The 12,500-nt window shown below is 38.5% G+C and overlaps 1 protein-coding gene across 1 annotated transcript in view; it reads left to right on the top strand.

Annotated features, from left to right (window-relative positions):
* LOC137639554 (cilia- and flagella-associated protein 58-like) overlaps positions 1-12,500 on the top strand; it is a 238,763-nt gene that overhangs the window by 152,775 nt on the left and 73,488 nt on the right. Inside the window, exon 7 of the mRNA XM_068371818.1 lies at positions 2,865-3,055. Coding sequence (XP_068227919.1) covers positions 2,865-3,055 — 191 coding nt within the window. The remainder of the gene's footprint in view (positions 1-2,864; positions 3,056-12,500) is intronic.

Raw genomic sequence — 12,500 nt, 5'->3', positions numbered from 1 at the left:
CATATGTTGAATAAATTGCCCCTCCAGCATAAACTATCATTTAATGGTGCATTTTTCCTCGCATTTATCAATGCAAATTTAAGGTAAGGATGTGTATTAAATGTACATATAATCATAACTTGCAGAATATGAGTACTTCATCAAGTCCAAGATTATAAATTGAAACAGGGCTTAATAGAGGCTAAGGTCACTTCAAGAGGCCCTTATTCTACAAATGTGAATGCAAACTCGTATCTCGACAAACAAAAATTACATTAAATGCAGAAAAAGCAGGGCATCTTTTCTGACCATATCTCTATATGGTAGGAGGAAAATGTGACTGTTAAGAAGCCTAAGACAATATTAGACCACCCACCAACAATCTTCTCCCCTCCTAGTTTAGTCTTAGGCACAGGTCCTATTTTCGATGCGTGTCTTTCACATATTCTGTAATGTACATTTGCAATATTATATATACATGAAATACACAGCCTAACCTTAACTCGCATTTGGTAAATGAACAAGCAGCAAGCTATATAACTATGAAAAAGTATATAGGTAGTCTAATGATCAATATGATTTAATATAAATGCATAAAAAATCACTAGATGAATAATGATAGATCAATTATTGCATAATTCTCATAGTAACATATGAACCTTAAAAATTATCGAAACCCGGTAGAGTTTTTTTTTTTTTTTTTTTTTTTTAGCTAATTAGTAGGGTGTGTCGACAGTATATAGCCCTGGTCAGGCACACAGGTTTTTTATAGGTTGCCTTTCCTGCCGTCCCTTTACTGTCTTTACTTATAAGGTGTTGGTAGTAGCTGGTAATTACCAGCCAGTAGTCACTGGCAGGTACACTAAACAGTCACTTCGATTTCAGCCTCGACTAACGCAGACATGATATCGGCTTCTCTTTGAACTTGGCTTTTTAAAATCACTTCTTTTGCTTTCAAGATTGATGATAAATTATCTCTTGGACAAATCTTGAGGCCTGGAGACTAGCCGGTTTCCCCTAGCGAAATAAATGAGGCTCTCCCTCGAGAGAAACTTCTAAAATTTCAGGTTTTTTTTTCCTGTTGGCAATGGTGTGTTACACTGTTGGACTTCCCAGAGGTTACAAGGTACTCCGTCCAGAAAAAAAGTTAGCCTTAGGGCTTAATCCATTGAAGGGGACTAATGTTTATTTTATTATGTATATAACTTCCAATTGCCTATTCTCTCAGTTGTGTCACCTTTTGTAAGAATGTTGGGCTAAAGTTATGATAGTTGCTTACATGGCATTTCCTGGTATTTAGAGACAATGTGGCATATTAAGTTAAATGCAAGCAAAATAAAAATATACATATTTCAATTTAAGAGACGGGAGAACGAAAGGCGATTAATCTTTGTGGCAGAGATGTTTATTACGCATTTAGTTACATACATCGTTAGCACGGGCTCATCAACCTTTATTCACTGCTCATCTTAATCATTAATCATTATTAGAAAATCACTTTATCTTAATGGCAGATTGAGACTAACAATTATTCAAAAATCTTCATGTCTTGATAAATTCATAGAGCTTTAGCATCCATTCACAAATCACTCCTGAATTAATGGTCTCAAGATTTTGTTAATAATTATTAAAAGAATCACTTCTTTCCAGGTCACGCAAGAGGGTAGGGGCACAGAAGAAAGTTCTATTACATTACAACTTTTAATCAACAAAAGGGATTACAAAAAGAGTACATTACGGTATCAGCATTTTGCCACACTAATGCAGAATGATGCGGCAGCACTTGGTCAAGTCTGTGACCTGTTGGATACCCCTTACTTCTTCCAACGTTGGTTGGATGGGTATCCTGCTTGTGTAGGGCAATGAGGTCCCCCCCCCCCTCCAGCTGAGTCATTGTAGAGGTCAGCATGAGAAAAGCAGATGGACATAAGCTTACTGTTCAAAAGCCCCCAGTCTGCTCACCCCTCATGCATTGACCTATGTGTATAGAAGGAGCCAGAACCTACTATGTCATCAACTTACATGGGGCCACTTAAGTCATCATTTCTCCCTACATGGAGACCTCTGACCTCTTTAATTTTACATATATACGGGACAACACCATAGCTGAGTTTTGTGGGCTGGAGCACACAGAAAGTTGACAATCTTATGACAGTCGAAATGTGTCAATTAAGTGAAGGTAATGGGTGTAATGTTTAAAGTTATTTGTGATTTCCTTGTAAATAGTAACCATATGAATGTAGTGTATAGAAGTCTTTATGGGTGTCACAGCAACTAGAGAAGGATAGGCTAAACAGGTGATGACTTTACTACTTGCACAAACCTTCAATAATGTGTTGAGTATTTTTGTTTGTGATTGAGTTATACTGAGCGTCATAATAACCAGTGTAATGAGGATTTTTATATTAGAGGAAAAATTACATTGTTGAGTTTTATAAACTGTTTCAGTTTATGGTGATGCTGTTTATTTCTGAATATCTTTTAGATTTTGGACAAATTTAATTGAGACGGGATTTTAGATATTGTTGTGTCGGTTTATGGTATTTTCATTTTTATATAAATGAGACTGATGGTGTACTCCCGGTTGTATAAAATTATTAAGGTTATGATTTAGGTTAATATTGAAGGTAAAATTGTGAGTTATTATAAGTGAATGTATACGTGTGTATGTAGGTGTTTAGATAGTGAATAAATGAAGTGGAGCATAAATAGAAGCGTGTTTGACTCTAGTCCATATTGTCCCAATTTCTCACTTCAATGGGCACTTCACTGTCAAAATGCTATTGCTTAGCAAGGTCTTTTTTATTCTTCACATTCTTCATCACTTATAAGACCGCTTCACTATAAGTTTCTTACGAAATATAATCTTCATTCTTCTTCACCAGACGGAAAAAGAAGAGGCAGTCGAGGAATGTCGGAAAGCAAACTATTTCGTCACGAAACTTCAACAGAACCTTAATGTGAGAGACGCGAAAATTCAGAGCTTGGCCGGAGGTAGGTCACTTATATTAAACTATAAGTTTGCAGGGATACAATATATAATGCAGTTTCTATATTATGAAACTAATGAAGAGTGGCAACTCGACAGGCAGTTTTTTTTTCTCAAAATATTAACTACATTCCAAAAGATATGACTCTTGATTTATTATTCAACTTTTTAATATCCGGTAATGAACTAATAGCAGTTCCGATTGTTACATAGTCACGCATTAAAGGTTTAAAGGTTACTCATGAATGGCAAGGTATAGTGACAATGTCCTAAAGCAGTGGTTTCCAACCTTTCCTAATTTTCGCACTCCTTCATATCATAGTGGGGGTCCTTAAGACGAAAATGTTTGCGCATCGCCATGATCAGCAAAGCTATACTAGTCGGGGTCACTCATACTAGGTAGATTTACTGTGAGTGAACAGACAAAACTGAATGGCAGTGGCCAGTGTGGTGATCAAAAGTGGCCAAGACCCAAACATAAATATCACAACCCTGTCTCGGCTTCCAGTCCCCAGCGGGAGTGGGACAGCTGCCCAAGGTGGCGGGCAGATACATCCCAGTGCAGAGGAGGCTAAAGATCTCTGAGCTAGAACAGGCCACCTTTGGAAACTGAACCTCGAAACGTACAATGTCAGGACCCTGCCTAGGAAAGAAGTGCTTGCTGCGTTACTAGAAGAGTTGCAATAAATAATTGGGATATAATGAGATTGAGGGAAATTAAAACATGACCATATATTTTGCCTTAGAGGACATAAAAGGAACACAGAAAATTGAGTGTGTTTTCTCATTAATGAAAATCTTGCATGTAACATAGAAGAATTTTGTAGAACTACTAGTAGAATTGCAGGATTAATTATCAAACAAAGTAAGTATAAACTTAGATCATTCAAATGTATGCACCAACAACACCACATGCAGAGGAAGTAATGGAAACGTTTATGAATATCTGGAGATACTTATGAAACAACATAAGACTAAATTTACAATGGTTTTTGGGTGATTTCAATACAAAAGTAGGTATAAAGAAGAGACGAGAATCAGCTGTAGGCAAATTTGGACTAGGCACAAGAAATGCCAGAGAAACCATGCTTATAGAATTTGCTAAAAGACACAATCTTGAAGTCATGAACACATTTTCTTTATAAAAGTAACATAGAAAATTGACATGGAGAAGCCCAAATGAAGAAACGAAAGACGAAATAGATTTTATTCCTATAGTAAATTCTTTTTAGTGAGGCAGATTTGCACCGACTCCCAGGGGTGCCTTTTTCGCTCGGAAAAGTGTCCTGATCGCTGATTGGTTGGACAAGATCAATCAGATAGCAGGACACTTTTCCGAGCTAAAAGGGCACCACTGCGAGTCAGTGCAAATGCGCCTCATTAAAAAAGATGAGTATAATGATAAAGTTAATTTAATAAAAAATTTGACTGTTAAACAAGGTAAAGTCAAGCGACCAAGAGAAAAACTTATTTCAAGAAGAAAAAACTCCTGTAATAAGAGAGAAATCTGTTGAGTTTAGTTTAGCAATATAAAATAGTTACTCCAAGTTCAGGGCCCTCACATGGGGGAGGGCAAGGGTGGGGGGGGGGGGGGCAAATGCCCTGGGGCGGCACTTTTTTAGAGGCGGCAAAAATAGCCTGGACTTGCCGCCCCAAGAGAATGAAATAATAATACTTATCGGGTAAAGAATAAAAGCTTTGAAATTTGTTACCGAAAATTATGATTTTTGCAATTGAACCATTAAAACCAACAAAAATTCAAATATTTCCGCGATATTTTTTTCTTTTTGCAATAGAATTAATCATCTTGACAATGAAAATCATGCACTCAAAATGTTTGCTTCTAAATATCTAGGTTTTCTTTTACATTTTCTTTTACTTTCCTGCCCCCTAAAAAATTATTTGGCATAAACGAAGAAGTTTATGCAGTGTGCAAAGGCATGGAGCAAAAATATGACAAAGACCTGAAAGCATCAGAACTATGCCAAGAGATACAAGATGTAAAGTTCTTGGTAAGGGACAGAAACATAGAATCAGCCTTAGTTTTATTATGAAATATGATGAAGGATTCGCTAACCTTCAAGTAGCACTTAGGTTATTATTGACTGTAGGGGTATCAGTTGCTTCATGTGAAAGAGCCTTCAGCAAACTGAAACTCATTAAGACATACCTGAGAAATACTATGGGCCAGGAGAGACTTTCAAATTTGGCACTCCTCAGCATTGAGTCAGAAACCCTGATGGCAATGAATTTTGAAAATGTAATTCATGAATTTATCATAAGCTAAGCAAGAAAATTAATTTGCTAAATGTTAAGAAACTGTAGCCTAACCTGGTGTGTGTATTATATATATATATATATATATATATATATATATATATATATATATATATATATATATATGTATATATATATACAAATATATATATATATATGTATATATATATATATATATATATATATATATATATATATATATATATATATATATATATATATATATATATATATATATATATATATATATATATATATACACATATATATGGATGGGACGTTTAGCCGTGGCCCTTTTGCCGTGGCCATCTCGCCACATTCCATTTTTCCGTGGACTATTTTTGCCGCAGACCAGTCTCGCCGCATGTACTATATACATATTTTGCAAAAAGCAAAATTGTTGCATAGGTTCTTTCAACTAATTTGAGTGTTAATATATAATGCTAATTCTAAGGTGGAAATCAAAATTTGTTTAAAATATTTGTAATTTTTTATCATCTGTTTGACTAAGAAAATTGCAATTCCTTCTCTTCCAAATACCAAAATTCTCCATGATGCATCACACCTATCAGCTAATAAAAACTGTTCTTCGATACTATCAGTTACATGATAAGTTTTAAAGCTTTTGGGTATTACAAGTTCTAAATTGCTCCGATTTCCTGGGAAATCGGCAATTTTTTTCCGCTTCCAATGCACTATTTTCTTTAGCTATCGGGTGATATGTATCACTCTTTGAGAAGCTTCAGGCAAATTTACAAGGCACTCGTTAATTACTTGAGAGGTTTCAGCAGATCGCACTTTTATCTTTGTTATAACTATCTCTCTTTCAACTTTAGATGCCGAGGCTGCATGCGTGTGTTCATTAATTTGTTTTACCACTTCACGATTTCTAACGTGTATCCGACCTTTCCACAGCTTTCTTTTCTCACTAAATGTTCTTATCTTATCAACAGCATAACCATCAAACACGTATATATAGAGATCGTGTGAATACTTTTCTCTTCCTCGTGCAGACAATATCGAAGACTGCATTTTTTATGGGCTATGGGTTTTTTTCTATTTAGATGTCGCTCCTTGGAGAGTCAAGATAGAGCTGTAAATTACTTTATAACTTCAGAATACTAAACCAGAAAAAATGTAAATAACTTAAAACTTCCGAACTACCAGATCAGTCACGCCACACACATATATATATATATATTGCAAAAAATAGAATTGTTGCATGAGCTGTTTCAACTAATCTGGTATTTATAACAATAAAGGTAAAATTGTATTTTATGGTACTTCGGTATTTTGAAGTTATTTACACACACACACACATACACACACATACACACACATATATGTATATATATATATATATATATATATATATATATATATATATATATATATGTGTGTGTGTGTGTGTGTGTGTATGTATGTATGTATGTATATGATTATAAGTACCAATACATTTTCTGTTTCTCAAATTAGTTGAAAGAACCTATGCAGCAATTCCACTTTTTGTAAAATATGTATATATGCGGCAAACATAGTCTACGGTAAAATGGAATCTATAGATAGATAGATATGTAACATATTCCATTTTCTACCAAATAATGAAAAGTATGTATATATATATATATATATATATATATATATATATATATATATATATATATATATATATATATATATATATATATATTTATTTATTTATTTATTTTCTTCCTAATTCTCTTATGTAAATAAATCTTGTGAATGTTTCATAATTAAATTTTATTATGTCATGGTTGAATGTTTCTGTACTGCTAATGGAATTTTGTTTTGAAATCAATTTATTTCCTTTTACTTCAAAGTCTTCATTGCTGTAAATATGTTTCTATGAAGCAAAAATTAAGAGCTGTTTACTTTGTCATTTTTTAAGTCACTTAATATAAAATACTTTTTCACCAGTATAATTAATCTGTTATAACATATTTCGATATCCTGTAACTAGGCCGTATAGTATAGTTAGGTTTCTATATACAGGCCCATGGGCAGCAAAGTGATTTAAAAAAGGGGTGGAATTGGAACTGGTGGGTTGGGGCTGAAAGTAGGGGTGGGAGAGTGGGGGGGGGGGGGGGGCGTCACCAGGAACTTTGCCCTGGGGCGGCAGTTAGGTATATGAGGGGCCTCTCCCAGTTACAAAATGAAATGGAAGCTTGTTGTTGTTGTTGTTGAAGATTGCCTGGCCCTTTTGGCCAGACACAGGCTCTTGCAATCTTGCAGCCCGTAGGTGTTTTGGTAGGATTTATTGGGATAGGTGGTTGGGGGTGGGGAGTATTCTGTAACTTTTATTTTAGGATATTGGGATAGGTTTTGGGTTGTGATGGGTTGTTTTTGACAAGGGAGTGGGTGACTGCGGGAAGGGGATATCCTTCCCAAGAGCCCACTGGCTCTAGTCTTTAATTTGAGAAAAATAATTATAGTAGTAAGTCCCGATAAGTAGGAGAGCTCGGGAAGGAAAGAATTATAGTAGTAAATCCCGATAAGTAGGAGAGCTCGGGAAGGAGTTGAAAAATTTTAGTTGGAGACATTGGTATAGGTGAAGTAAAAAACTTCGTAGTGGTTTAAGCTTAAGTTGTAAGGTGGAGAGATAGCGTGAGATTTCAGCTGAGTATGAGAGAGCTGAAAGGAGGGAGTTGTAGATGTTTGAGTAGTGGAGAAAGGATGGAATAAAAATTCCTGTACCTGTAAATCTAAAAAAAAAAAAAAAAAAAAAAATTTAGAGTTACTTATGATTGAAATTATTGGGACTTATATCGAAAAGTGGTTGGGAGGGATACCTGAACTGAGAAGAGAAGATTGAAAGTGAAAAAGATGCTGGATACCAAAAAGACCGCCGACGGCTCTGCCCCCATCTTCAACGTTGAAGAAAGGACGGGAAGGCAAAACTGTCTCCTTATAAGGAGCACGAGTTGTTGCCCTCAGCCGCCAGCACTCGTTCTGACTCCAGCAAGGGAGATGAGCTGAAAGGAGAGAGAGAAATGTTGGAAGTCAAAAAGACCGCCGACGACTCCGCCCCCATTTTCAAGATTGAAAACAGGACGGGCGGATAAAACTGTCTCCTTATAAGGAGTACGAGTTTTTGCCCTCAGCCGCCAACAATCGTTCTGATCCCAACATAGAAGGTGAAGGGGGGATAAGAAGGTTGTTTAGATTGCCGATTGGTACTGTTGCAACTTTATCTCGGTGGAGGGTAGCTGCGGAGAAAGGCTGAGAGGGTATCATAATTGTCAATTATGTGTTTGACAATTGCTGTTGCAGTTGCAGGATTGTTGGGGTTAAGATCCTGCCAAAGTAGGCTTGTTTCCTGACATTGCAGTAGGTAGTGCTGTAGAGGTTCTTCTGTGTCTTGATTACAGTGCTTGCACGGTCTTATTGGTCTATGCTGTGCTGCTGGGTCTTTGCCGTTGTCTAAGATAATTTGCCAGCTGCATAGATATCCCAGTCGCAGTCTGCAGATGATAACTGCGTCCTGGCGGGGTGTTTGTCTTGCAATTGGGTGTGGTAATATGTTTGTAGCTTTAATATATCACTTTGCAGATCTTGATCTATCTAGGAAGGCTCGCCTTACTTCACTTGTATTTTGGATGTTACAGTAGGCAGCCATTTGATTCTTGATGGTTTTGAGTGAAGGTTGCAGAGTTATGCTAATAGCGTGGCACATTAAGGCCAATTTGGCTAGGTGGTCGGCCTCGTCGTTGCCAGAGATTCCGGTATGGCTTGCAATCCAATTCAAGGTTACTTGCCTGTTGTTGCTTTGGTGGAACAAGGCTAGGAATTGAATTGCAGTGATGAGGTAAACATTCTCTGTGGGTTCCTTGTTGCTGAGGCCCAGAATGGCTCCTCTGGAATCTGTATGGATCATTGTGTTTCCATCTTGTTGGTTGGCAGAGTGTTCTAGAGCTTTTGCAATAGCTACTAGTTCAGTTTGCAATGTGGAGGTGTGGTTGGAAAGTCTCCAGTTTTCTCTGTATCCTGATGTAGAGATAACTGCAGCGGCTACTGCAGGGATTGCACGGTCTACTGATCCATCAGTATAGTAGATGTGAGGCGCAGGTGTGTTCCTGATTGCAGTCTTTGCAGCTTCAGTGAGTTGTTCTGGTGTGCAGAAGGCCTTGCTTGCTGTTGGTAGGATGGTGAAGTTGTATTTGATAGGGTCCTGAGCCCATGGGGCAGGAGAGCTGTAGCCATCATGCCTTTGTTGTCCCTTAGTTTTGTTGGCCTCATTTTGCATCTGCATCCTTCTGAGTGTGTCTAGTAGTTTCTTTACATGGGAGTTCGGCGGGTCTAGTTCTTCCGCTAGGGCAAAAGCCTTTTTAATTTGTTGTTGAGTGGGCTTTTTCTGTCTGCAATGATTGACTTGAATATAAAGCTGCTATTCCTAATGTCAATCCTAGCTGACAGGGGAATTAGGTTGGTTTCTGCTCTAAGTAAGCAGAGTTTTGTCCACATTTGAGAGCCACTGATGAGTCTCATGGCGTTGTTTTGACCTACTTCTAATGATGCTTTTTGAGTGTCAGTCAGTGCAGTGAGTTTGGGTGCTGCATAATCGATGTGGGATCGAATTGTTTGTAGATAAAACAGTCTTAGGAGGTTGTTTGATACTCCTTGTTTTAGGAAGGTCATTCGTCTCACGGCTGATAGACGAATCTTTGTCTTCTCTCTGAGGTAGGTTACTTCATTAGCTGGTGATAGGGTTTTGCTAATGTTTACCCCAAGGTACATGAATTGACTCACCCATTCAATGGCTTCGCCTCTCAGTTTGAAATTCAGAGGGTTTTACGAGTGTCTTATAGCCATTGCTTTGGTTTTGTTAGTGTTGATCTTTAGACCAAATTCATTGCATTTGGCTTGAATCATGTCAAGTGCTTTTTGGGTAGAATTTCTTGCGTGTGCTTTGTGTGGACATACAATGCATATATCGTCGGCATATATGAAGATTTCCCCCCCATTTGGGAGGTTTAAAGTGGCTAAGTTCTACATTAGTAGATTGAAAAGGTAGGGGCTTAGTATGCCTCCTTGTGGTGTTCCGTTTTCTAGGGGGATAAAATCAGTGGTTTTTCCTTGGAAAGTGACTCTGGCTTCTCGGTTCAGTGTGTAGTTCCGAGTCCAGGCTAGTAAGTGTCCTTTAATGCTTTTTTCAACAAGTGTGAAGAATATATCTGGTGAGCTGGCTAGCTCAAAAGCTTTCTCGAGTTCGAGGAATATGACAAAGGCTTTTTTGTCATTAATTGTTGAGAGGACATCTGTGATGCATTCTTGAGTGCCTATGCCACTTCTGTAGGCAGATAGGCGATGATGTAGTTGGCCTATTTTCCACAGCAGTCTGTTGAGTACCAATCTCTCAGCTACTTTCTCAGTGAAGCTTATCAAAGCTATGGGACGGTAGGTGTCTGGTTCCTTGGGTTTTGGAATTGGTTTGGTGTCCTGCTGGTTCCATGTGGTTGGGCGTAGTCTTTCTGTATGCGTCCTGTTGATCAAATGCAAGTAAACCAGTTTGGCGTGGTTTCCCATGTTCCTCAGCATTCTGTATGTGATGAGGTCGGCTCCAGGGGCAGTGTCCTTCCTGCCTTTTGCGAGGGACGTGTTAAGTTCCTCCATGGTGTAGGGGTAGTCAGTATCATCTGCCATGTTGCAGGCGGCTTCAATGATGTTTTCCCTGATTGGGACCAGTATTCTCTGCCTGTTTATAGTTTGCAGAGGTAGGCTGGTGCTTTTTGCTCTGTCCGCAAAGTTGTTGGCAATCCTATTGGCTTCAGCTAATGGGTCTGGGTGTGTGACTCCTGGTGTATTATACTTCCCAGAGACTTTACTAAACCAGCCCCATATCTTTGCTAGGGATGTGATAAAGTTGACTTCATGGCCCCATGAGTACAATTTGTCTGTTTTTACTTCTAGTGATACTTGCACAGAATGTTTGATAATCTCCACAAGTAAATTGTGTAGCTCGTCAGTTCTGTCTTCTGAGAAGTTTTCTGGTCCTGTTTATTCTGGCATTCATTTCTTTGATACGACTGTTATAGTACCAGGCATCAGCGTGTTTCTTCTCGGACTTCTTTTTGTGAGGCATGGAAACACTGGCTGCTGCCTCTAGTTGTTTGTTGAAGTCGAGTGATAGGGTGGAGATATCATTGTGAGGATTTTTTATGTATTCCCGAGCCCACTCTGTCATAGCTGTGTCGAATTTTCCCAGTTAGAAAACTCTGGGTTCCACCTTTTTTTGGGTGGAGGAGGAGAGGGGTATTTCTCCAATTCGAGTTTAACTTCAATGGCAAAGTGATCACTCGTTAGTACAGGATGTAGTTGCCATTTGGCGCCTCTTTGTATGGCACTGGAGAGGAATGTGAGATCTAGGCGACCTCCTATTAGATGGGTGGCTTCTGTGACGTTGTTAAGAAGTGCTACATCAGGATATTCATGCAATAGGGCATGCAAGTGTCTGCCTGTTTGATTTGTTTCTGATATTGAGTTCAGGAACTGGTGGTGGGCGTTGAAGTCGCCTGCAATTATTGAGTTATCCTTGGATGCTGCGGAGAAGAGTGCCTCCGCATTGATGCTTTTTGCTAGGGACTTGTAGATGTTGTGGACTGTTAGAGTTGTGGCTAGCAGAGATATCTGGACACTAAGAGTCTCTGCCTCTGTCCCACAGTCTGTGCTTGGTACTATTTTGGAGGGGATGCTGCTTTTGACAAGGGTGGTTAGTCCTCTTGTTGTTGGTGATAGATACGTTGTGTACACTTTGTATCCTGAGAACGCAAATGGTGTGTTCTTATTAAGCAGAGTTTCTTGCAGTACAATGTCAGGGTCTTGCACTGAAGTTTGAGATTGGAGGAATGCAAACTTGTTTCAAAGTCTGTAAACGTTCCATTGGAGCACTTTCACTTGGGTGTTTTGGTTATTGTGAGTGATTGTATTAGGGTCGTTTGCAGGAGGGTCTATGAAGGGAACTGAGCTTTAAGTTCAAGGGCGGCGTTGTCAAAAGCAAAGTCATCAAGAGACTCCTAGGTGAATTTAATTTTGCAGGATCGTAAGAAGTTGCGAAGGATGTTACTAATGGCTGCTAGAAGAGAATCCATAGGGCAAGCAGAGAGGTCACACCCATTGCTGTCAATAATTGGAGGGCGTTTGGAGGTGCGTGAGGCACTTGGTTGGCTTGTGACGTGGAGCTAGGTAGATTGGGGAATTCTTTTAAGGAGTGAGAAGTGTTGGGGTGTGTGAGTTACAG

The sequence above is a fragment of the Palaemon carinicauda genome, chromosome 4 (genome assembly GCF_036898095.1).
Source record: "Palaemon carinicauda isolate YSFRI2023 chromosome 4, ASM3689809v2, whole genome shotgun sequence".
Lineage (NCBI taxonomy): Eukaryota > Metazoa > Arthropoda > Malacostraca > Decapoda > Palaemonidae > Palaemon > Palaemon carinicauda.
This window is presented reverse-complemented; position numbering and strand designations above follow the sequence as displayed.